Genomic DNA, 27,471 nt, shown 5'->3' with positions numbered 1-27,471 from the left:
ATCACTACGATCATTGGGTATGCAAGAGGCCAGGAAATCATAGAATCAAAGAATATCAGGGTTGGAAGGGACCTCAGGAGGTCATCTAGTCCAACCCCCTGCTCAAAAGCAGGACCTATACCCAATTAAATCATCCCAGCCAGGGCTTTGTCAAGCCTGACCTTAAAAACTTCTAAGGAAGGAGATTCCACCACCTCCCTAGGCAACGCATTCCAGTGTTTCACCACCCTCCTAGTGAAAAAGCTTTTCCTAATATCCAACCTAAACCTCCCCCACTGCAACTTGAGACCATTACTCCTTGTCCTGTCCTCTTCCACCACTGAGAATAGTCTAGAACCATCCTCTCTGGAACCACCTCTCAGGTAGTTGAGAGCAGCTATCAAATCCCCCCTCATTCTTCTCTTCTGCAGACTAAACAATCCCAGTTCCCTCAGCCTCTCCTCATAACTCATGTGTTCCAGACCCCTAATCATTTTTGTTGCCCTTCGCTGGACTCTTTCCAATTTATCCACATCCTTCTTGTAGTGTGGGGCCCAAAACTGGACACAGTACTCCAGATGAGGCCTCACTAATGTCGAATAGAGGGGGACGATCACGTCCCTCGATCTGCTCACTATGCCCCTACTTATACATCCCAAAATGCCATTGGCCTTCTTGGCAACAAGGGCACACTGCTGGCTCATATCCAGCTTCTCGTCCACTGTCACCCCTAGGTCCTTTTCCGCAGAACTGCTGCCTAGCCATTCGGTCCCTAGTCTGTAGCTGTGCATTGGGTTCTTCCATCCTAAGTGCAGGACCCTGCACTTATCCTTATTGAACCTCATCAGATTTCTTTTGGCCCAATCCTCCAATTTGTCTAGGGCCCTCTGTATCCTATCCCTGCCCTCCAGCGTATCTACCACTCCTCCCAGTTTAGTATCATCCGCAAATTTGCTGAGAGTGCAATCCACACCATCCTCCAGATCATTTATGAAGATATTGAACAAAACCGGCCCCAGGACCGACCCCTGGGGCACTCCACTTGATACCAGCTGCCAACTAGACATGGAGCCATTGATCACTACCCGTTGAGCCCGACAATCTAGCCAACTTTCTACCCACCTTATAGTGCATTCATCCAGCCCATACTTCCTTAACTTGCTGACAAGAATACTGTGGCAGACTGTGTCAAAAGCTTTGCTAAAGTCAAGAAACAATACATCCACTGCTTTCCCTTCATCCACAGAACCAGTAATCTCATCATAGAAGGCAATTAGATTAGTCAGGCATGACCTTCCCTTGGTGAATCCATGCTGACTGTTCCTGATCACTTTCCTCTCATGTAAGTGCTTCAGGATTGATTCTTTGAGGACCTGCTCCATGATTTTTCCGGGGACTGAAGTGAGGCTCACTGGCCTGTAGTTCCCAGGATCCTCCTTCTTCCCTTTTTTAAAGATTGGCACTACATTAGCCTTTTTCCAGTCATCCGGGACTTCCCCCTTTCGCCACAAGTTTTCAAAGATAATGGCCAATGGCTCTGCAATCACAGCCGCCAGTTCCTTTAGCACTCTTGGATGCAACTCATCCGGCCCCATGGACTTGTGCACGTCCAGTTTTTCTAAATAGTCCCTAACCACCTCTTTCTCCACAGAGGGCTGGCCATCTATTCCCCATGTTGTGATGCCCAGCGCAGCAGTCTGGGAGCTGACCTTGTTCGTGAAGACAGAGGCAAAAAAAGCATTGAGTACATTAGCTTTTTCCACATCCTCCATCTCTAGGTTGCCTCCCTCATTCATTAAGGGGCCCACACTTTCCTTGGGTTTCTTCTTGTTGCCAACATACCTGAAGAAACCCTTCTTGTTACTCTTAACATCTCTCGCTAGCTGCAGCTCCAGGTGCGATTTGGCCCTCCTAATTTCATTCCTACATGACCCAGTGCATTTAATGTTATGGAGTGACTGGTTCCTGGGGGATGAACAGATCTGGAATTTTAGTTGGGGGCCTCCCATCTCAATTTTAAGAGAGCTGCTGACAAAGAAACATCTTCCTGGCAACACTGTTTTAGTGATTCTCCTCCCTTTTGCGAGAGGATTAAAAGGGGACAAGAGAGAAAGACAGAGAAGGGATAAAATGCCACTTTGATGCAGACTCCACCACAGAATAGCAGCGAACTGTGGAGAGGAAGACTGGAACCTAATTGATATGCGGGTGTATCCTGAATTGCCACCTCACCCACCTTGTTGGATCCAACCAGCTTCTGAGCCTGCCTGGCTCCCTGCGATAGTCAGCAAGGTGGGAGGGAGTCAACTTCCCAACAGCAGGGAGGAATCTGGGAATTAAAAAAGCCAATCCCCCTTTGCAGCATGTTTTCCTGTGCACAGAGCAGGGAATGTGGAAGGGGAGGAAAAGGAAGGGTGGTGAGGGCCACCTCCCATTTAGCAAGGCTTACACAAACAACCTCTAAATGTCTCTACAGGGCTCAGGTGTCACACAGGAAGGTTCAGGGCTCGTTTGAAGCCTGGGCTCAACGTTTTCTTGTGGGAATTGGTGCAAGATACAGAAAGTCTCAAACTGCAGTGTGGGGTTGGCATCCGAGTACCCATAAACCTTGAGGGTGTGAGCCCATCTCTAGTACAGGATGTGGTACATCTGAAAGACAAGCCATCTTCGTTACTGATGGCATGGGGATCTGTAAGCGAACAGCCAGAGCGATCAAATTATCCCCCATATTCGTGCCCTACAGCATCTTTCAAGGCCTCCCTCTGAAAAGCACAGTGGAACATGTGTGAACAAACGGCGCTGACTTCTGTCCATCCAGGTTCTTACCCTTTCTCTGACTGGTGCTTACGCTTATTGTCTACAGCAATGGAAATCTACATGATTCATCTAGCCTTTGGGGCCCACTGCTGCTGCAGTTGACACTGAACAATATGGTCCCTTTCTGCATACATTCACCACTGCCTTCTACAGGAGCATGACAGACCCGCCCTTTCCTTCCAAAAGCTGAGCAAAAGGAGCGGGTCTTGTAGCTGATCCTCTTTCTAGAGCCAAGTTTCCTTAGATTGACGCGATTTATGCTGAGATCTGTGTTTCTGGAACTGGGGATCACGAGTTCCCAACCTATTACCTTTTCTTTGTGTTGCAGTAACTACAGGAGGATGTGGCTGAGGGCTTGTCTACACTTACTATCCTGCAGCTGTAGCACTTAGTGAAGACGCTATCTAGGCCAACGGAAGAGCTTCTCCCATTGGCGTACGTACTCCGCTTCCCCGAGAGGTAGTAGTTATGTTGATAGGAGAAGCCCTCCCACTGACATAGCGCTGTCTACAGTGCGGGTTAGCTCGGTGTAACTGCGTTGCTCCGGGGTATGGATTTTCCACAGCCCTGAGCAACGTAGTTGTACCGACATAAGTTTGTAGTGTAGACCAGGGCATAAAGGCAGCATGATTTGAACACAGGCTGACAAAGACATTAACGACATGCTGTTGTAACAGGCTTGTCCACAATCCCTTCACTAGAGCTGATCAACATTTTTCATTTTAAATTTCTTTTCAGTGAAAAGCATCTTTTTTTCCCATGAAAAGTTTTCATGTTTTTTTTTCTCTCTCTCTCTCTTTTAAGTTTTCCAGCTTTTCTATAAAAAAATCAAAAAGTGGAAGTTTTCCATGTCTTATCCCCATTCACACACAGTTTCTCTCATATATTCCCCCCGCCCCTTTTCCAGTGGTGAAACGGGAAAATAGGGTGTAAGGGAGACAACAGGAAAAACATGCACCAAAAAAACTGTGAAAAAATGATATTTTTTTTTTTTTAAATTCAGGACATTTTGAGAAATAACCATACAATTTTCCTGACAGCTCTACCAATGGCAGTTTTGCCACGGACTTCTGTGGCCATGGGTTCAAGCCCCTTATGAACAAGAAGCAGCATCTGCACTGCCCCTGGCTTATCATCACTGGAATCAGTGCCGGAAAGCACCTGCCTGGAGAGTGTGGTGCAGTAAAAGGAAAAGTGTGAGTGTGAGTGTGTGTGTGAGTGTGCGCCAGTTCCCAGCGAACCCAATTCAGACATTCCCAGGCTGACAGAATTTAGACACATTGCATGCTTTTACATATTGCCCCAGGATTAAAGGGCTTTCAGCACAGCCAATAACTACATTACATGCACTTTGACTGTTCTAAGCAGCGGCTAATGCAACTAGTAATTTGTGAATATATAATTTCTCCAAAACAGTAGGATTTAGTGCAGAAGGGCCAATCACTACCACTGCTATACAATGAAAATCGCATGGAAAAGCTGCAGTTCAACAAACCAGCTACAATTTGCAGCCATTCCATCACCCTCCTCTGGCAGGAACCAAACCCACAGCAAAAGGATGCTGTCAGAACAACAAAGATTAATTACAATCTGTACAGACAAAGAGATGGGGGGAGGAATACAACAGACAAGCAAACTGACTGGAGACAGGTTTCAGAGTGGTAGCCATGTTAGTCTGTATCAGCAAAAAGAAAAGGAGGACTTGTGGCACCTTAGAGACTAACAAATGTATTTGGGCATAAGCCTTCTTGAGCTAGAACCCACTTCCACATGGAGTGGAAAATACTGGAGCAGGTATAAATACATGAAAAGATGGAAGTTGGCTTACCAAGTGCGAGGTCAGTCTAACGAGATAATTCAGTTAACAGTAGGATACCAAGGGAGGAAAAATAACTTTTGTAGTGGTAATGAGGGTGGCCCATTTCAAACAAAAAGAAAAGGAGGACTTGTGATGTCACAAGTCCTCCTTTTCTTTTTGCGAATACAGACTAACACGGCCGCTACTCTGAAACCATTTCAAACAGTTGACAAGAAGGTATGAGTAACAGTAGGAGGAAATTAGTATGGAGGAAATTAGGTTTAGGTTTTGTAATGACCCAACCACTCCCAGTCTTTATACTGGAGTGGCAATAGGGGTTTTTTTCTGTCTGTAAATTGAAATAAATAATTCTTATCCCCATTTCACAGATGGGTAAACTGAGGCACAAGGTGATTATGTGACTTGCTTGAGATCAAACAGCATGTCAGTGGCAGAGTCAGGAATTTATTGGTATTATTATTTTTTACAGTATTCAAATGCAGGCGAGCACAAACTACAAGCAGATAACTACTGTCCCTTCCCCAAACTAATGTTAGACGTGATACGATGAGGTAACAAATAGAAGCGAGAACATGGATGAAGAACAATAATGGTACTGCAAGAAAAACACAGTAATGAGGAGTCCTGACCTGCAGTCTTTGCCTCTAACCACTAAAGAAAACTCCTTCCCAAATCTGTAAATAGAACTCAGGAGCCCTGACTCTTAATTCCCTGCTCTAGCCACTAGAAAATATTCCATAACACCAGCACGCAGTAATCATCAGCAGTCCTGCTTCCCAGCCACCTACCTCCCAGAATAGAGCCTAGACTCACACATACCCCCACTCCGACTACTAGAGGACAGTACTCTCCCTTCTAGAGCTGAAAACGGAATCCAAGATCCCTGACTCCCATTCCCACGTTCTAGCCACTAAAGAATATTTCTTAATTCTAGCCCAGGTGCTACAGCAGGTGATTCACATAAATGCAATCTACCCATCCACTTCAGCCTTAATCATCAACTACTCTGCGTATTCTGCTGTCACTAGTAATAAAATGGCTAGGTGTGACCCAGTGAGTCAATCTCTTACAAAGCCTTTTTCTACTGGACAGTGACCTAGAAAAGGGGTCCCTTTATTCTTTGCACCTGAAATCATATAGTTATTGGAGGAAGGCACAACCACATTATTCATAGTTTTGGGTACTTACATCCAGGAGTATTTGTGCTGTCATGTGCTCCATTCTTTCTTATAGGGCCTGATTTGGAGACGTGCCAAGGACCCTCAAACTACAGACAGGAGCTTAGGGCACTCAACACCATGCAGAAAGAAGCACTCTGCACCACACATGAACAGGCCCATAATAAGCAAAGGGAATCATGATGCCCTTGTAAAAGCGGGTTTTAAATACAAGCCTCTCTCGTGCCTGCTTTTTAATTAGGACAGTTTATAGCCAGGTATTTGTTTCAATAACCAGCAGCTTTGGCTGTAGAAATACCATGTGTATTCTAATTACAGCAGCTAGTTTATTTAACAGAGTTTGACGTTGTTTGACATTTAGCGGAGTCACTCTTCAGAGCAGCTTGTTCCCTTACAAAGCTTCGGCACTGGTAAATCAAAGAACAGATCAGCAGGAGCTAAAAAAGGAGGAGGGGGCGAACTGACATTAAAAGCAGAACGGATATAGCAGCTCCTTGTTTAACAAACTACGGCAGAAGCATCTTCGAGTCTGGCAGCATCTCCATATGGGACACCAAGTCAGAACGAGTTTGTTTTCCTGATCTTATTTTTTTCGCTCTTAGGGAAATACAGCAATACCCTACCCTAGAGTTCTTGAAGGGTGAAAAGGTTAATGCTGTCGTATGATGGATGGGGTGGTCTCTACTCCACTGTAAGGGTCACCCGTCAATACCTCACCACCACCACCACGGAATGGAGGCAAATTTTGGGAATCAGTGAAGTGCCTATCTAGAGGGCAAAGCACAATAAATTGGTCAATGCCTGTTGATTCACAGGATGAACAATTCACCAGCAGAGACAGATGTTAACATCTGTGCCAACTCAGTGCATGAACAATAATAATTCTCCCGTATAGAGCATTTTTCATCTGCAGATCCCACAGCACAGTAGGAGGGGAAGGTAAGCATGATTAACCACATTTTACCGCTGGGGGACTGGAAGCCTGGAGATATAATGTGACATTCTCAGCAAGTCAGTGGCACAGCTGGGGACAGAACCCCGATCCCTGACTCCGCAGCGCTGTGCTCTAACCAGAAAGCAACACCGCCTCCATCTGGCTGCAAAAGGTCTGTAGGAAAGAGATCTGTTTCGCGAGGAAAGCCGATGCTTCCTTGAACACACTGCAGCTTTTCAGAAGGTCTGTGGAGGGTGCTGTCAGGCTGTGACTCTGGCGGCGTTCACGGCACATGCATTTGCACTGTGCTATTTCAAGGCCCTGCAAACCAACTGCAGCAGCTGCTCTGCCTCAAATTGCATCAGTGCCTGCAATGTGTTCCTAGATGGGCCTTACCCTCCCACTACGACCCTGATTTAACTTCACTTTATCACCCCTCAGGGAAGACATGGGATCCCATTTTTATAGCTAAAGGCAGAGTTAACCTTTTAATGGCCTAACCGCCCCTTTTGTGAAATTCAATGCAGCCAGCCAAACTTCAGACCGACAGCCAAAGCCATCTAGTCAAACAATAGAAAGCTGGTCTTGAATGTGCACTTCAACAGCGAACTGTGGCCTGGACCTTGTCTTCTGGGTGCCATCCTGATCGTTCCCCTGTGACCTTGGTTGGAAGTGGTTGTATGAAAGTACGTGAAATTACGCTAAGGAGAGGTTTCAGAGTAGCAGCCATGTCAGTCTGTATCCACAAAAAGAAACAGGAGGACTTGTGGTACCTTAGAGACTAACAAATCTATTTGAGCACAAGCTTTCGTGAGCTACAGCTCACTTCATGCCCCTTACTCTTTCACTGAGCTGTAGAAGTGATAGTGTGTCGGGGCAAAGGGATATTTACTGGCCAGTATCTCAAATTCTCATGCATGTAACCTTTTGTCCATTTCCTTCATCTCTTAGTGGGGAGTGGAAACCATTATTATTTCTTCTTTGTTAAGGAGCAAGGGTGCACTAAGGACTACATGAGACAAAGAAAGATAAAGTCCGTTAGCCCAGAGAGTTTACGAACTATGGGCTAGATTCTGTTCTTGAGACTCAGGCGGAATAGTTCTCAACTTCACTAAGAGTCCCGCTAGGGTGACCACCTTTTCAAAATGCAAAAATGGGACAGCTGCAGGAGTCCCGCCCCCTGCTCCTCCTCTTCCCCCTGAGGCCCTGCCCCCTAGCCAGGCCGGAGCTGGGCTGCGGCGAGAGCTGCCCAGGGAGCCTGGGCCACTATGGGGAGTCCCAGACCCACCACCTGCCCTGGGCAGGGGGCCAGAGTGCACAAGAGCATCCCTTGGCCCGTGTCCCTGCATGTTGTACACGCTTTACCACACTGGATTCACCCTGATCCTAGTGCTGTAAACCATCCTCACCCTATGGCTTTCCTTGGTTCAGGCTCTCTCGCATCACATAGAATCGGTGTTCCCCACATTCACACCACCATAGCCCCTGACTAGTCCTTCAGAATGAAAGAACATGGGATTTAGACTTCTTGTATTTTATTCCTTAAGGGCCAGAAAAGGTACTGGTTAAAAATGGTTCTTACCAAAGAACTCAGCTCCCTGTGCCTATTCCGGATAGCATCGGTTTGCTTTACCAGCTAATATAAGCTTTTTCTTCTTTCTTCACCCGCAGTCACTGCCTATTCCACTATGGGAGAGGGAGGTGGATCCTATCCTGGCTTCTGTATCATCACCAGAATTGTCAACTAAGTTCCCCTTTATTACCTTTGATGATCAGAGTTGGCCAGTGCACAGCTGGACTTTCAGATCTACTTAGTGTGCTTGGAACATCTCTAAATATAGGACTTCAGTGACATTGTCCGGTGGGCCTTACTATTAGAAAATGCTTGGTAATGTCTAGTATAATTTTTTTCTTAAATCATTAAAAACTTGTTATGTTCATTCTCTTTTCCCTCCATAAAATATTCCCTTATCTAGTATTTACAGATAGTCAACGCATCCCCTTCCCTGCAGCAGCTTGTGATGGGAAAGAGGCCATCTGTAATGAATATAAAGAGCTTTCTTTATTGAGGCTGCTGGACACAAACAGACGCTGTGGTTCACGCTGACTCCCAGCGTGGCTAACGCAGCCTGTGATTCATTAGTGTCACCATAAGCTGTGTGCCAACATCCTAGCCTGGACTCAGCGGTCGTGGAATGGATTGCTGACTCCTTACATTGCCCTGTTCAAGTCCATCATCAAGGCATTACCTGGTAGAAAAGGGATGATCCTCTGCTTGGGGTCTTTCTGACCTCCTTCAATGGGGAATTTATCCAGAAGCTGCATCTGCAACAGAAACAGAAATACATTTAGAGGGTACATAGGGCCACTCTGTCCTTCCTCCTCCCAGTCTCCTCTAACTGCAGGGATTATTTCTCGGCACGTCTGTGGTTTTACAGAGGATTGATAAATCAGAGAAATGGCTGGAATGAGTGACAGTGTCCGAGTGAGATTGTATCATAAAGTACAGTCACTCCCATAAACGGAGGGTAAGCTCCTGTGTGCACATTGGGACAGGGCCCAGGCACATATCTGAAGCTGGCCTTTCTGCAGTTCTAAAATTAGGTATTCATCCTTCACTACAAAACAAATGCCTTGTCTCCAATCCCGTTCGGCTCCCTGATTGGTGAGGATGAAGGCTCCACCTGCCCTCTTGGACAGACCACCCACCTGGTTAGAACTGCTGCTCAGAAATAAGCGCAGAGGTTATTTTAATAAAAAACTGAATCTGTCTTCTTGTTGGCAGAACTATTCCCACTGGGTTTGTTCCCTTGACAGAGCACTCTTGCTTTCCCAGGGATGGATACACTGGGCAGAGGAGTTTCCAGCCCTTCTGGAAATGTCTTCCACTTCACTGTAATCCCTGTGACAACACCCCCGTGTGAGAGAGCAGGAGAGAAACAACTGTAGGGAAGGTGAATGCAGAGAATCAGCAATGCCCTGCTCGCAGACACAGGCAAAAAGATACTACAAAGCGGGACAAGCACAGACTGTATACAAGGAAATATGATGCAAATGCACACAGGGGGACGTTCACCCCTGAGCACATGGCCTGTGGACCCCTGAAGTCTCACTTATGACCTACTGGCTCTCTGAACAGAGATTAATTTCACCCATAGAGAGCATTTACAGCAAACTGAGACATTAAACCAGCAGATCCTCAACTCGTCCGTGTTGTTATTATTAATCATGCTTATTACAGTAGTGCCTGAGGACCAACCGAGGGCTCCATTGTACACGGTGCTGTACAAACAGTCCCTGAGCCAAAGCACTTGAAGGCACTAAATCTGCACCATATGGAGCAGATTGCAGTCACCTCCCCCCACCTTCACTATAAAAGCACGGCCGTAGAGACTACAAGTTGCAGCATTGCAGCTTTCCAGTGGCTTTCCACTCAGATTGAGATAAAGCTATAAATGCTGGGACCTGTGGTCTCCAGGTAATATACATCCATTTTAATGATGGCGATTGGGTTCATGACTGACTCCGAGGGGAGAGCACCAAGCAACAGTCCTTGCAGCACTTCACTGTTCCATGGAGAACCCCCAGGAACAGTCTTCCACACTGACTAACCTAGACCCAATCCAGGACTACACGAGATCTGACAAAGGAGGAAGGTTGCATTAAATTTTCTGAAAGTCCCATGCCTACCATCTGGTGCGTCCTCAACTTTAACTCAGACTGTGATGATGTCAGAATACATACACTAAGCTATCGTCTTTTCAATCTTCTCCCAGATTTGGGGCTCACAAAGAAACCCCCATTGGGTCCCCCATTCAACACAACCCCCCTAAAAGCTTGGGCTAGGGGAAATACCTTGCAAATCTTGTATGACTCTCTCATTTCACCTGAGCTGAATCTACTATCATACAAAAAGAAAAGGAGCACTTGTGGCACCTTAGAGACTAACCAATATATTTGAGCATAAGCTTTCGTGAGCTACAGCTCACTTCATCGGATGCATACTGTGGAAAGTACAGAAGATGTTTTCCTACACACAAACCATGAAAATACAGACTAACATGGCTGTTACTCTGAATACTATCATACAGATCAACACAAATATTTACAGTGGCAGTGACAGCTAGACTCAGGGGATCTAATTTGCACTTAGATATAAAAAGGATACATTTCCAACCAGCTAGGGTGTGGGAGCCAGTACCATTTGCAACCTGAACAGATTTCCTTTTTAAAAAAATCCCAAAAGCTCTGCAAACACAGCAAAAAAAAAAAAGTTTTGTTTTGTTTTTTTTAAACACAGATCCCCTCTCTTCTTCTACTTCACAGAACATGTTCAGCATTCTAAGCACATGGCACAGCAAGAGTAGAAGGAACATCTGTGCAGGAGAAAAAAAATAAAAGATCCTACATTTCCCCAAGGGAGCCAACCTTGTGAATAAATAGTTTGTGGCTTTAGGGATTGTTAGAAAACTTGCTTTTCTACCAATGGAGAAGGATTTTTTTTGTTGAAAATTTTGTTCTCTCTTAGGTAGAAGTCAGGGTGCCTGGGGTTGGACATGAGTAGAAGTTTCGTTTTTTGGGGGGAAGCGGGAAGGCAGCGGGAAAAGCCACTGTATAACTTACAGTTTTGCTGTCACTACACTTTTAACCAGGAAGATTATTCTCATTTTACTCCAGAGTGACTGACTCAAGCTGGAGCTGATACAAATTCCCGGGGTTATTCTTGGAGTTAAATTAGCTTGGCTAATGCAGGCCTTTTTAACCACATCAAGAGGGTCACAAAGTGTATAATTTAGCACTGTTTATCTAAAGGGCAGATATCAGCAAAATAGCTGGAGAGCCTGGCTAAACTTTCCTCATCAACATTTTCCTCCCAAGCTCTTGCTTCCGCCAGGAGAGCTCTTTCTAACAAAGATGTGACTGGACAGGGACGGATTTACACAAAAGTATGGCAGTCGGCTGCTGGGGGCTCTGCGCTTTTGGTGCGTGTTGCAAACATACCCCAGCCACTTGAAGGGAAAAGAGAAGTAACTAATGGTCAACCCACTGCTCTCATTTATGCATGAGGAAGCACACATGGTAAGGCTTCTGTGCTGCTAAAGATTAATGAGATGGTTGGAAACCAACAATGCAATGGTAGAAGCTAAGAGAGCATTTATGATCACTGCACTGCTGGAAACTCATTCAGGACGTTATAAAAAAGGAGATTACTCACCTGTAACAGGAGGTTCTTCGAGATGTGTGGTCCCTATCTGTATGCCACTGAGGGTTTACGCATGTGCACCATGCATCCAGAGCTGGAGAATTTGAAAGTAGTAGTATCCATTGGTTCATGTATGTGCCCTTGCTTCGCCCCATGGTTTTGTCCCAGGCAATAAAGGATGGGGCGGACCGACCACGCTTTCAGTTCCTTCTCCACTGCAAAACGAACAGATCTGCAGCAGAGGCGAAGGAAGGCAGGACTACACACATCTCCAAAAACCTCCAGTTACACATAAGTAACCACTTCTTCAAGTGATGGTCCCTATTATATTCCGCTGAGGGTTATTAACAATTCAGAGGAGGGTGCAAGGAAGAGTATGGAATGGTTGAATGAAGAAACAAAGCATCCAGCGCAACATCCTGCACCAAGGCGTAACGTGCAGCAAAGGCATGTACCAAACTCTACTTGGCTGCCCTACATGTGCCCGGAAGCAGTACACTGTGAAGTGTGGCCGTAGTGGATGCATGTGCTCTTGTGGAATGGGCTCTCGCTCCAAGGAATGGAGGCAGCCCTGACCAGAGATAGAAGAGTGTCATGCACCCTGAAATCCACTAGGAAATCCTTTGTGTGGAGATTGCCTACTCCTTAACCCTCTCAGTTATAAGATAAACAATCTAGGGGACTTCCTGGTTGGTCTTCTCCTGTCCAAGGCCCTGCAGACATCAAGGGAGTGAAAGCACCACTCTTCCGCTGAGGCATGCGGCTTCGGAAAGAAAGCAAGTAAGAGTATGGGTTGGTTGAGATGAAAGCGGGATACAACCTTTGGTAGAAACTTGGGATGAAGATTCAGGGAGACTTTGTCCTTCTGGAAAGTGGTGAAGGGGAGGTCCACCATAATGGCCCACAGTTAACCTACTCTACTCGCAGAAGTAATAGCCATTAGGAAGGCGATCTTCATGGAAAGGAGGAACAGTGAGCATGAAGCCAGTGGCTCAAAGTGCACTTTTGTTAATGCTGAGAGAACGAGATTGACATCCCATTGGGGACCAATAGGTTGTTAGGGGCATCCCATTGGGGAGCAAAAGTCCTGAGGAGACCTTTCCAAAACCTAGTAGTTAATCGATGTGTAAATATGTAGCGCCCTTCCATGGGCTGGGGATGCCTTGTCTTTATGGACAGGAGGTAGTCCAAAAGAAGGGGAATGTCCACTTCCTCAGGGGCAAACCCCTTCTACTGTGCCCAGGAGGCAAAGCATTTCCACTTGGCCTAATAGGAACACCTCATGGACTCTTTCCTGCTACTCGAAAGCATGTCCTGTACTGCCGATGAACATTCCCTTTCTAGAGAAGATGCCCATCCAAATACTAAGCTCTGAGGTGAAGCATCTGTGGGTTGGGATGTCTGATTCTGCCATTGTGTTGTGTGAGCAGCCCCGAGAAAGAGGGAAGGGCAATCGGGTGAACAGGCAAACATGCGGAGGTTAGGAAACTAAAATTGGAGGGGCCAGAACAGGACTATCAGGATGACGATGACTCTCTCCCATCTGATCCTGTGGGGGACTCATGGAAGGAGAGGAAGGGGGGGAAGGTGTAGCTGATCTGGTCCGATCAGTGGAGGATGACGGCATCACCTTGAGAGTGGATCCCGATACTCCTCCTTGAGCAGTATGTACTTTATTTGTTGTTGACGTGAGAGGCAAAGAGATTCCTGGTCAGAGTCCCCCATTGACTGAAAATATCATTGACTACGGTGTCGTGAAGTTCCCATGCATGATCGGCCATGAATTTCCTGCTGAGAGAGTCTGCAATCACATTCTGAATCCCCAGAAGATAGGCTGCCGACAACAGGATCTTGTGGACAATGCACCAGTCCTACAGATGGACTACTTCCTCACAGAGCGCAGTCGACCTTGTGACCCTTTGTTTGTTGATGTAATAAACGGTGGTGATGTTGTTGGACATGATGAAAACATGTTGGGAGAGAATGGATGGGAGAAATACTCAACACTCTCCATACCGTCTGAAGCTCTAGAATGTTGATGTGCATTCTGGATTCTCGAGGAGTCCAAGTCCCTTGCATCATGTGCTTGGTCACATGGGCACCCCATCTGGCAAGTGATACGTCCGTGATGATCGTTCTGTCCGGGGAGGATGGGAGGAAAGGTATCCTGGCACACACTTGCCTCAGGTCCATCCACCACTGGAGGAAGGAGAGCACTGCAAAGGGATTGTCAGCAGAAGGTCCATGGTATGTCGCATGGGTGAATTGACTCTCTGGAGCCATATCTGTAAAGAGCGAAGGCGGCGAGATACGTGCAGGCCACGATGTGATAGGGATAGGCAAGTCCTTACCAGAGGAGGAGGACTGTTGGCTACTCAGGTGATGAGTTCCTGCAGAGTCTGGAACCTGTCCCTAAAGTAGGTATTCCCATGCTAAGACTGTGTCAATGGAGGCCCCTAAGTAGTCCAGGGACTTCCTCAGTCCATAGTATGGGATTAACCCCTTCCAGCCCAGCATGGGACGGGTATTCCCTGTCACACCTTCCCAAACAGGACAGGAGAAGGCTGGGCTGTCCGACTTAAGAAGCATCTCCTGGAGGTTTCCATGAGGCCGCAGTCGGATCCAGACCAGGGAAAACCCACCCCCCCCTGTACATCGGCCTGAGACAGCCAGGAGTGTGCCTCCGGCTTCAGAGATCACGCCTGGCTCTGCCAGCACAGCCGCTACTGACCCTGTGCTGGGGCCTACTAGGGAAACAAGGAAGCACACACGTCGGCATAGCAGCAAGTCTACCTCCAAACTGAAGAAGGACGATGCCCCTTCCACGAATTCCAGCCACGGGGAGACAGAGCATTCCAAGACGCACAGATAGGAGAAGAACCCATGCAGAACGGCAGATCTGCCAGTAGTGGGTACTGAGTCACGCACGCCCTTAATGTCGGCTTCCCTTAAGGCAAGGAAACCACTGGTTCCAGAACAGGCCTCTGCTCCGGTTCCGGCTATGGAGTGCATACCACTTAACACCAGGGAGACTGGCGACAGCACCTAAGCCACATGAACTCTCCGCCCTAGGGGAACTAAGATCTCCACGCTTTCCTCTACGCCTAACGAGGTACCATCTCCAACCCAGGACTTACCTCAGGCGAATCACGTTTCAACTCATCCCCCTGTGGTCATACGGTTCCACCAGTTCCACCGTACTGCCACTGTAGCCAGGAACTGAGTTTATCTCATTGGCGGATTCTGATTGAGCACAAGGACAGGACCACCCATTCCCTACTGCCGCTATGGGTACCCTAAGGGACCACAAGCTTCTTGGCATCACTGTCCTCTTCCCCAGCAGGGAAGCCACTGGTATCCCATTCCATGGGGCCCTCCACAGCACCTGTCAGATCTGTCCTGGATGAAACATGGGCTTCTCCCAAGTAGTACAGGCAGGGTTGGCACTCATTGCTGATCAAGAAGGACTGTGGGCAGGAAGCGCAGATCTTGAACCTTGGCGTCTTCTGCATAGTCCAGTACTACGCGTGGGTATTTGAGGGGGAGTAGTCAGAAAACAAAGTCCCCCAAAGTCTTAATTCTTCTAAAAACTACTAGTGAAGCTAAACTATGTAAAAAATACCTGTAAAAGACAAGAAAAAACTAACTATGTACAATTCTAAACCTCTCCCCCCACAGTGCCTCAGAGATGAGAGTAGCTGTGACTTGGACCATGTGGTAATGAGGAGGAGCTGGAGGTGAGCTCAGTCTGCCCCATCCTTTATCGCCTCAGATGAAACCATAAGGCGAAACAAGGGCGAGCACACGGACCAACGGACACCACTAATTTCAAATTCTCTGGCTCCTGACACAAGGAACGCATGTGTAAACCCTCAGTGGAATACAATAGGTACCATCACTCAAAGAAGAACTTGGCAGCTCGGCCCATCTCTAACAAAAATGAAACCAAATATGGAACTATACAAAGAAACAAAGGATAGATTCTAATACACTGAGCTCAGGGCTGCAAGCCAGGAACTTCTAGTTCCAGTCAGAGCACGCTGCCCCTGAACTCATTAGTGTCCATAAACAAATAAATCCCTCTGTTTCTCAGGTTCGCCATCTGTAGAATGGGGATAGTAGTACTTGATTCTCTAGCTTTCAAGGGGGGTTGTGGCTTAATTAAATGTCTGCAGAGAGTTTTGAAGTTGAGAATTACTAGGCCCATAGCAAGTGTTCTCATACTATAGGAAATTATTATTCTTACATATTTAAACATGGCAGATGCAAAAATACTTCACCTGGAGTCTCTCCCTTGAACAATACACATTGCTATTTTCCTTCAAAATGGGTGAGCTTCACAAATGTCCTCTTGTTCTTGTTAATGCAATTTAATTTTGCAACAAGTCACACTGTGTCAGAAAGTACATTAGTGGGAGCAAAGACAATGTCACAAGGACACAGGGTGAGAGAAAGAGGAGAGTGGAGACTGGAAGAGACAAAAGGTTGGCATTAAGTCTGTAACCACTTGTAGACAGCATGGAACAGGTGAGTCTGAGCTGTATTTTTTGGAAAACGATCAGGAATCAATCAGTGAGGTGTCCTAGGCTGGAGTAGCTCATAGTCACATCATTTGATTAGCATTAGCAATGACTGAGTCTGCACCTAGAGCACTGATTATGATCCCACTGCTGCACCTCCAGCTATGACCAATAAGACATGCAAAGAGAAGTCTGTGAGCATGACATCTGGGTGGGGGATCCGTTTGGAAACAGGGAGTGTATGTGGAAAGTGGGAAATGAGCACATGGAATCATACTGAACAAACACAAGCAACTTCTGCCTTTTGATATAACAGATGTAGGGCCACAAATAATTCACCACCAAAACCACCCACTCCAGGCTTCACCTCTCCGAGTTATTTTGAGTGCCCAGATGGACTTCCTATACAAGCACTGCTCATCAGCATTGTGGTTTACACTGAGCAATCTCAGCCTTGCAGCTGGCTAAATGGTATTTAGAAGGACAGCCTACGAACATTGTGGTCCAGATTATGAACCTGCGATTCACACTGGCAAGCAGAAACTCATAAAAATAATCCCATTAAAATCAATGGCATTACTCATGTGCGTAATTACTAGCCAGTGTGAGTCAGGGGTTCATAATCTGGACCAATACATGCATGTGGATACATTTTAGTCCTTGCTACACTTGTGCAACCAGAATGAAGACAACCAGTTTGCATGGGTGGTACGGCGGATAAGAGTTGCACGTGTTATCCTGCTATTGGGTGTTTTTCCTTAAAGCCCCAGATCCTGGAGGGAAGTGACTGTGTGAGAATCTGAGCTTTCTTTTAAAAAAGAAAAAGTTTCTAGCCCTCATGGTTGCAGAAAAAAGCTGGGAAACATGACCCAGGTGCACCCCAAAAGGTTCATAAACCAGGAGGCTAATAAAAATAACTCAACTTTTATGATTTTTTAAAATTCTCACGATCTTTAACCAAATCTCAGGATTTCAGGGGGCCTGGCTCAATTTTTGAATGCTTATTTTTGGTGATACTGGAGCTGGCTCATTGGCTCTTGAGCAGCCCACTAAAAATAGCCACGTAGCTGGTGGTAGCACGGATCAAGCCTGAAGCTAGTGTATTACATTTGATCAATGCTGCAATGTGTGGGATTGCAAACATTGAGCCTAATTCTGCACTGATCTATAACCCATCCCATCATGGGATTGCAGGCGATGCAAATTCTAAATTCATGCAGAATTTAACCCACTTAAAAATTTAACCCATTTAAAAAAGGGAATTTTTTAAATTAAAAATAGTCTGTTAAAAAAAAATCATTACAATTTCATTTGGTCTTGGGTTTGGGAAATTCGGGGCCAAATCGAAGTCTTTGAAGCTAATCCGCTGGGATGGTTACCCCACATTCAATAGTTCTGACGCTGTAGATTCTCTCTACAATATCCTGTCCAGCAATTAGTTCTTTTGTTCTAGCACTGACCCTCCCCCGAAAAAGAATGATCTTTTCCATGCAGTTTATGGCCAGCAAATTAGGACACCCAGGTGATCTCTTATTATAGCACCTGTCTTTTTGCTGGTTTCTTTACGTCTGGAATGGATGCAGCTTTACTTACACTTCAGATAACATAAAGGCTACCCAGCAAGCTATGGTACCACACAGTTTTAATGCCTACCAACACTAAGTGACTTTTTCAAATCAGCTTACAACTTACAAATCAGCAGCTCCTTTTCAGCAAATTATAAAAGAGCCACCAGTGCGAAGCAATGCAGACATGATTCGAGCCTGTTGCAAAGCAATGCAGAGTCACAGTCACATTGCAGATGCTTTTTCAGATTAGGCATGAAAAATAACCAGTTTAAGAAATTAAAACCGTGGCCACTAGATTGAAAGGAGCAGATTTCTGGCACGCCACGATTTACTGTACACTGTATTTTCATCTCCACGGGGGGTGCAAACGGGTTTTGTGCATTCAGCTGAGGCAATACCATTTTACCTCCAACTCTACTGAAGGCATCAAGAAAACAAGGGACATCAGGACTCTGTTTTTAGAAACCTCCAATGACGGGGATTCCAGAACCTCCTTCAGAAGCCTATTCCAGAGTTTAACTATCCTTAGAGTTAGGTTAGATATTAGGAAAAACTTTCTAAATCTCCCTTGTTGCAGATCGAGCCCATTACTTCTTGTCTTAACGGCAGTGGACATGGAGAACAATTGATCACCATCCTCTTTGTAACAGCCCTTTACAAATTTGAAGATGGTTATCAGGTCCCCTCCCTCAATCTTCTTTTCTCTAGAAGAAACATATCCAGTTTGCTTGTTTTTTAACCTTCCCTCATAGGTCAGGTTTTCTAAACCGTAGATCATTTTTTGCTCTCCTCTGAACTCTCTCCAGTTCGTTCCCATCACTCTAAAATGGGGTGCCCAGTATTGAACACCCTACTCCAGGGGAGGCCACACCAGTGCCAAGCAGAGCAGGACAATTACTTCCCGTGTCTTATATATGACACTCCTGTTACTGCATAAAGGCTAATATCATCCGAGGGTGTAAGATCAGCAAGAATCCCTGAGACGCAGAAGCAACTGGTTTCCCTTTAAAAAAAAAAAAATCTTAAGCAAAAACCTTCAGGGTTTCCAGGTGACATGACCAAAGATTACAGTATTAGGATATGTTCTGAATTAAATATAGTGTGATTCGTGAGAAACAGTCAAACAAAAGCAGGGAAATCCATGTAAAATAAAAAGAACAGCCACGTAAAGGATGGGATAATCCCCAAAGGGATTTTTAGGTCTGAAAATTTTCCACAGAAATCTTGGAACTCTTACAAGCTATACAGCATCAAAGTGAAATGGTTGGGTCTTTTCCCCCTCCATAATCCATCAAAAAAGAGCCCACTAAGAAGGCCCATTTCCCAGCTAAAATTATTTTTCATCTTTCATATAGAAATGATAATTTTTCTTAAATTCTAGGAAGCAACTGCAGCACTTGTGGCTCAACCAGCTTGTAAGACATTTGGAGATGCTGGTTAAATATGAAGGATGCATTTGGTCCATCTGAGAGTCACTTCGCAGGATGGAAGCACTGTACTTTCACCAAGCAGCTAATGAATGTCACATGTAGCTTAGCATCCCCGGCACACAGTGAGCCTGTGTGACCTAAACATTCACAATAATTACAGTTTGGGCAAAAACTATTTCATGCTTTTTCCATCAAAGGTCCTCATTATTATAACATTTGAGCGCCTCACAATCTTTGACGACTTTATCCTCACACTTGTCAGGTAGGGAATTGCTGCTATCCCTGTTTTTCAGGTGAGGTACAGAGAGACTAAGTGACTTGCCCAAGATCAGGCAGGACACCTGTGGTGAAGCTAGGAATCAACTCAGCTATACCAAGTCCCAGGCTAGAATCCTAACCACTGCACCATCCCTTTCCAGGCTCTTTTAAAGATGAACTGGATTCCTGTCACTATTTCTAGAGTATAAGGCTTAAAGGTAGAAAGAGATGGGCCTAGGGTCTCTTACATGGGGCCAAATGGAGGTTGGCGTAAATGGAAATTGCAAGCACAAATGCAGCTGTGACATAAACCAGGCTGTAAATAAAACATTCATACATAGGCGACTGTTAAAATGGGCGCAACTAGCAAAAGATGATAACTAAGGCTACGAGTCACTCGTGGAGGTCACGGAGTCCATGATTTTACGAGACCTCTGTGACTTCCTGAAAATTCCAATAGTTCAGCCCCGGGCAGTGGGGCTCCAGCTTGAGCCCCATGGCGCCGGGGCTCCAGTTTCAATGAATCCATGATTTATAGTTTATTGCCCATGTCCTGTCAGTGACTTTTAATAAAAATACCCGTGCCAAAATCGTAGCCTTACCTATAACTTCCACCAATTTGTCATTCAGTGCGAGACAATTGAGCGTAACCCACACATCAAGAAGGCAGAAGCAGTATGAGATGTAGGAGGAAAAGCAACTACTGGGAGGGTGTAAGATAAAGGAGTTCATTACACACACACACACACTACGCTACATTCGTACCATCCCCTACTCTCCAGGGGTACCCAACTGATGAACAGGGCACAACTCCCATTGACTTCAGTGGAAGTCACACCAGCTTGTGGTAGGGTTGGATCTGGACGTACGCTATGTCAAATCAGTTCAAGTTACAATCACCGGGCTTTGATCTTTTTCTCGCGCACGCTACGGTAAATTGGGGTAGCTCTACTGAAGTCAATAGCATTTACATTGGTTTTACCCCTTGTGGAATCGTGCCTCCTTGTTCGTCCAATCAACGTCATACTGGAACAGAGTTACACAGAGTTACTACCCTGTGACCAATTTGCACCTAATGGGTAACTTACACCTCCATTTATGGCACTGCATAATTTGACCTAACGTGCAAACTTTGCTCTCATTCACACCCTTGTAAATCCAGACCAACTCCACAGATTTCAATCCAGTTACTTTGCATTTACAACACCATGACAGCAAAATTTGGCCCAGCTCGTCCAAGGATAGGCCTTTGCTTAAGACTAGTCACCTTCCCATTATGCCTTGTGTATAGTTCGTAAACAAATTCAAGTGAATTGAAAAGGGCTCAATTGATAGCAGTGGAAACAGATATATTTTTAATCTCCCAGACAGGTAGTGCCTGGAAACAGCAGATGTTAGTTTCTTGCAGTTCTTCAGCTACCTGCCTTCACTAGGAAGATTCAGATGGCACTGCAAGGTACAAAAGTACAGCATGGAAAATGCAGCTTACAGATGGGAGTATGGAGAAAGGCATTACAGTAAGCTTCCTTATGCTGGTCCAACAGCCATCTCCTTCCTCTCTGCTCTGGAGTTTTGAATCTTCTATAATAAAGAGACTAACAACCCCCTGTCCAAGATGGCCAACTTAATCAAATCCTATGATGAATCTAATCTAATATCTATTGGGAAATGGTTTGCAACTCTTTATTCCCATGATGATCATAGGATTTGAACGGTAACCATTGACCCTGAAAACAAGCACTAAGGGACGGATGATGCTCCACTGTAAGTAAACAATAAAACTCCTCTGGACATCAGTGGAAGCAGGATTGGGGCTCAAAGCCCTCATGAAGTGGCTTCAGCACTTTAGAGCCTAAATCTCATTGAAAGTCAGAAGGTTTTAGGTGCCTAGGTACTTTAGAAAATTTGACCCTGCATATTTTTAAAATTCCTAACTTTTTAACTAACCTATTAAAACATGAGCATAACACCGCTGAGCCTCAGGATTAGTATTATTGTTACTGTTAATAAATAATTTGTTCGCGTAGCACCCAAAGCCCTCAATTGCAAACAAGGCCCCATTGGGCTGGGCGCTGTACAAACACAGAAAATAAAACAGTCCCTGCCTCAAAGAACTTACAATTGAAAGAGAGACAAGAAGTTTCCAAAACCCTAACCGAGCAGAGGCTCATTTTACAGAGAAGCTGCTTTGATTTCCATCCCTGGCCATATTCCTCCCTATGGGGCGTGATGCAAAGGAAGCCCACTGAGGTCAATGGGAGTTCACTGCCTCCAACAAGCTTTGGACTGGGCCCTTGGAAAATCTGTGGGAGCACTGAAGAGACCGCTTGCAGCTGGAAGTCAGGGGCCACAAGGTGCGTCTTATGAACAGGGTGGAGGTGTTTAATAACATATTTGCCATGATGATAAATTATGCTCCAAACATTCAATTTAGCCTGATTTTTGGGTTTGTTTTTGTCCAGGGTCTTTTCCTAACGTCAGACTGTTCAGGTGAGCGGTTTAAAACAAGTACCTAGGTAAGGTAGCATCTCACAAAGGGGCTACACTAAACTGCACTGAAGTTTTACGATGGAACAACTCCTCTAAAGCCAATGAGGTCACCCCATAGTAAAACTGGTTTCACATGATGGCGAATCAAACCCAAAATATATAGAGCAGGCCTGGGTCTTACCTCCCACCCATTTTACAACGGTTGAACTCCACTGATTTCAATGGTGTTAGGCCTGGACTACCCCCAAAATTAAACCGGGTGAGCAGAAACGGATTTTTTTAAAACCAGTGCAAAACTCTAGTGTGAACACGCTAAAACCCTCGATTTAAACCTGGTTTATAGCCCCACAGCCAAAATCGATTCATTACCCTACTAAGCTACGTCAATATAACCTATTCTTAAAGATGTTTAAGAGCGATCACACAGGGTTAGCAGTGGTTGATCTAAATCCATTAAAAAACACACATTTAGTTAAACTGGTGCAAGTTCATGTGTGGATAAGTCCCGACTCCTGATTCACACTGCTATCAATAGGATCAGAATCCGGCTCTGAATGGGTGAACGTTAATGAGTGAACGTTTTCACAATCTACAAATCCCCAAGAGCCTGTTAGCTTGGCTTGATATATTCCCGCATTGAAACCACAGCTAACTTTAAGCTGACATTGAAAACAGAAAACAACAGCTCAGAAACACAATGGCACATCTTACTTTGGCAACTCCAACTGAAACGGTGTCTGGCAGCTTCCCAGGATGCTGATCATAGCGGGGGGAGGGGGGGGTAGACTGCCCAACTAAGTGTGACTCCAAAAAAACCATGCTGTGCATTCTAACGATGTACTCCCAAGAGTTACCTTCCCCACACCCGCTTAAAAAAAAAAAAATCTTTCAATGGTTTGCCTGAGGGCCTTGTTCTAAACATACTTCTCCTGGCTTTGGGGTAATTCAGAGAGGAGTTCAGACAAAGAATCTTATCACTCGAGTGGAGAGATGCAGCTGCACGTGTAACCGATATTCTGCTCTGGGCCTTATGGGAGTTTTATAAAGCTGCCAGCAGGGTGATCATTTTTAAAAAGGCTTTAGTTCCAGATGCAAGTCTTTATTCCCCCAGTTTTAGGTGTGTTGCTGGCTTGTAGGTGTTTTGTTCTGTGCAGAACTGACATCACCTGGCTCAATAGGCTTGGGAGAACTCCTGAGGCTTTTTTTAACTTTCACAGCACTGACAGATGGGCAGCCAGAGTCATAGGAGCTGCCAGGTGGGGAAGGAAGTTGATAGCATACTGAATTTCAAAGGTCCCACACTAGGTTTCATCTGCAGTGAGCAGAGAACTTGCAAATTGGAAAGTAACAAGGAATACATGACAGGTTTCAGAGTAGCAGCCGTGTTCGTCTGTATTCGCAAAAAGAAAAGGACTTGTGGCACCTTAGAGACTAACCAATTTGTTCGAGCATAAGCTTTCGTGAGCTATAGCTCACTTCATCGGATGCAATACATGCTCACTCAGCAATGAAGTCACTTTTCCAGGTTCATTTTTGTCACCACCATCACCATGGTCTACTAGCACCATTTCTATCCACAGTCTCATCTGTTCTGAGGGTTGATGTTCAGGGGTAATAATAAGGAGGGAAAACATATTGGAAACCAGTCCAATTGTTGCTGATCAAGTGCATTCATTGTGACTACCTGTATTTGAGTATACCCAAATTATGCAGCTAACATAAAAGGAAAATTATAATCTTATCATTGGCATGATTATCACACGGGGTTCTTAGCAGGATGTCCAAATCCCAAATTGGTTTGCTCAAATCACTGCCTCATCGCTACAGAATGGGTATTGATGTGCAGAGCGGAGTGCCCAAATACTACGTTCTGAGGTCCGTTAAACAAGGTGCTCAGATTTGAAATCTGGTCTCCACAAATTGGGAGTCAGGATGTAGGACCCTGTAGGGATGTACAAAGCTATTCTGCGGACTCAGCCTGCCAGACAAACCAGGAGAGTCCCATTAGATCCATGCAGGAGCATGAATAGCTGAGCATCTCTCCAAAGCAAGAAAGTGCCGAAGGGAGGGACAACACGTCCTGCAGGGAAAACCCTAACCAGCCCCCCTTAGAAGGGAGACAAAGAGAAAAGCAATAGGCGTCTAAGTTCAGTCCTGCCTTGGAGCGTTCTTACTTTATTTGAGAATGAAGGCAAACCTTGGAAAGTGGGTGAGTTTGGACAACAGCCACTTAATATGTGCTGTCAGGAGCTGGGTGGTCATAGCAACTGTTTACAGGCCGTCTGTGTTAAACTGTATGCACTCCTCCATTACTCCAGAGCTTGCATTCAGAAGAGGGCCTTTCCTCCCGGGACACATTGCTAGTGGACCAGATGGTGTATGGTATCAATTACAGTCCTGGTAAATTGGCTGAATATTAAAAGCATTGATGGAGGTCTATGATAAAGACGTTATAGGTTTTTAGCCAGCTGGCTTTTAAGTCGCCAAGTCTTAAGTCAAGAAATATTGTCATCACTGTGAGTTTTCCAACCTTTCACTAAGATCTGGGTGGGATGAACAGCATACACAGGGATAAATCACCATGAGCCGTAACCTCATCTGGTGTAAAAGGGCATGGTTCCAATGAAATCCAGGAAGCTGCACCAGCCCTCTACACGAACTGAGGATCTGGTCCCATGTCTTCTCTGGTTGGGTTCCAGCTAGTTTCACTCAATGATGTTCCTAGAGAGCTCTCACTTGCTACCCAGTGGTTGAACTTTTGTCCTTTGTGGCTAGTTGAATCAAATAGAGGAGGTACAAGGTGGTGAGAGTGCAGATAAATCAGGACTAAAATGTTAGCGGTCTTCCACAAGAACAGCACAGGCCACTAGGAAAATATAACACTGTGTGGGTGTATAACCAAGGATGCACTGGATGATGCCGAAAATCCAGCTGCAAAGTTATCTTGCTTAATTAGGTTTCAGAGTAGCAGCCATGTTAGTCTGTATTCGCAAAAAGAAAAGGAGGACTAGTGGCACCTTAGAGACTAACCAATTTATTTGAGCATAAGCTCACGAAAGCCAATGATGTTTCTTCTCCACATCATCACATGCACTATAACCTTGTATATTCAGGAAGAGAGGAGGAAAACCTGTTTGGGTGGGGGGGAGAGGGTGTTTTTAAAAAACCCTAAATCTTCCCTCCTTCAACAGGTGCAGTGACGTGATTAAGCCTGCTTCCAAAGATAGGTTTTCTGTAGAGCCTGAGTGACTTGATGTAGATAGAACACGGGGTGGGAGTCTTTGAAATCTCACCCTTACTTTGAGCCTTGTAGATTAGTACTAATATGCAAAAGGATTTGGGGTGTGATTTGAAGATGCTCCTACTTCCAAGACAGGCAGCAGACAGACAGATGGTGGAGAGGAGGGACACTGCTTTCTATCCCAGAGGGTGAGAGCACCTCTGGGAAATCTAGACTAGCTGGGGATTAACTCATTATCACCATGGTTTAAAAAACAAAACAAAACAAAAACCCAACCCACAGGCTTGAAAACAAACAACAAACAATGGTCCATCCCTATCTATCGGGCTAATTAAGCAAACTGCTGGGCAATTTCTCTTTTAGCTAGATTGCCATTCTGTGTACAGAGGAGTTTGGTCTGGAGTCTGAGAACATGATTTAAAAACCAATGCTTTCAATGAGAGATGGGCTGAAAATGGAACCGTATATTTATAGCCCTTCCAAATTTCAGTGGGCGGGGGGAGGTTCTGATTTTAATTCCCTAGATCTGAACCTGTCCCTACAATTATTGATTCCAGCTCAGATCCACACAAAAGGAATCCATTTCTAAGATCTATCCATGGTAAGATAAGATACCCATCACCATAGCATTTGCACATCTCACAATCTTTAATGTACTTATCCTCAACACCCCTGTGAGGACAATGCTATTGTCCCTATTGTACAGATGGGGAATGGAGGCACTGAGAGATTAAGTGACTTGCCCAAGGTCAGACAGGAAGCCTCTGGCAGTGGGGAGAGCTGGCTTTGGTTCTTGAGTCCCAGTCTTCTGCTTTAACTACAAGAGATACAGGAAGGAAGGATGATATATTCTTCTCTCATGGCCCCAGAGAGATTTAATCACCCTAAGAAAACAAGAGCGGGTACACTATACCAACAAGCCACTAGACTTGGGGTTGAACTATTTGGTTTGCCTCAGATGTGAGCATTCCTGGTCTTGAGAAGAAAAGCCCTTTGATTTCATGGGTTTCACCGCACTGAAGCCTCGAATTTGATCCAAACCTGCCTGATCTGTTCCTATTGGCAGCGCTCCGTACTATTGAAACAAAGAGGGAGAGAGGGTATTGTCTAGCAGCTACAAGAAGGGACTGGGAGTCATGAATCCTGAGTTCTTCTCCCAGATCTACCAATGATGATTTTTGGCTAGTCCCTTCACATCTCTGACCCTCCCCCTGCGCCATCAGTAAAATGGGGAGGATAATAATACTGCTTCCCTAACTCAGAAAGGTGTTGCTAGGCTAAATTCATCTGCATTTGTTCAGATGGAAGTCACCTTTAAAAAAAACAAAGTGATTTATTTACACTAAGTTCTTCAGGACAGGACTGGCTCTTCCTAGGAGTTTGTACAATGCCTGGCCCCAATAGTCACTGGAGACTGGAGGCACAAATGTAATACAAATAACATAATATAACAACTATTACCAAAGAAAGACAGGCTCCTACCCTTAACTCACTGGCTTGTTTGAGGTCAGTTATTAAAAAAATAAATAAATAAGAAAATAAACGGTCTTTTGTAAGATGGACTTCACTCTGACATGGAAAATACACAGCTCCTAGCATCGTGAGACATGCAGCAGAGGGAGCCCTGGAGAACGAATTAAATCCGATTGTTCAGCGTGGCTAACTTCCATGATCTAACTCCATTCCCCAGAAATCATTCTCAGAACCAAGACAGCTGAATTTAAGGAGCCCTCTGGAAGATGTTCACCATGGCCTTCATTCTGAACCCAAAATCAAATATAGCATATCACAGCAAATACTTCACTGGGGTGTTTCTCCTCCCCACCCCCCACTCTCCTATTTGTTGCGAATTAAATGGAAGAGCAGGTGTTCAGACCGCAAGCTCAGCACTGTCTAAGCCTGTGGGATGACTGAAAACCCTTGGAATGTCTTTCTGGAGTGCTGCATCTTCCCAGGGACCTGACTCAAAGAGGAAAACCAGATTAGACGGGGCGGGGGGTGGGGGGGATAAAGCTCTGGCCTCAGACTCTGTTA

General features: G+C 45.3%; 1 protein-coding gene across 2 annotated transcripts in view; it reads right to left on the bottom strand.

The window, feature by feature from the left end:
* SH3PXD2A (SH3 and PX domains 2A) overlaps positions 1-27,471 on the bottom strand; it is a 376,104-nt gene that overhangs the window by 254,711 nt on the left and 93,922 nt on the right. For both annotated transcript variants that reach the window (XM_077823232.1, XM_077823234.1), the window contains exon 3: positions 8,977-9,052. In XM_077823232.1, coding sequence (XP_077679358.1) covers positions 8,977-9,052 — 76 coding nt within the window. The remainder of the gene's footprint in view (positions 1-8,976; positions 9,053-27,471) is intronic.

This window comes from Eretmochelys imbricata, chromosome 7 (assembly GCF_965152235.1).
Source record: "Eretmochelys imbricata isolate rEreImb1 chromosome 7, rEreImb1.hap1, whole genome shotgun sequence".
Taxonomy (NCBI): Eukaryota; Metazoa; Chordata; order Testudines; family Cheloniidae; genus Eretmochelys; species Eretmochelys imbricata.
The sequence above is the reverse complement of the archived record's forward strand: the minus strand, read 5'-3'. Positions and strand labels throughout refer to the sequence as shown.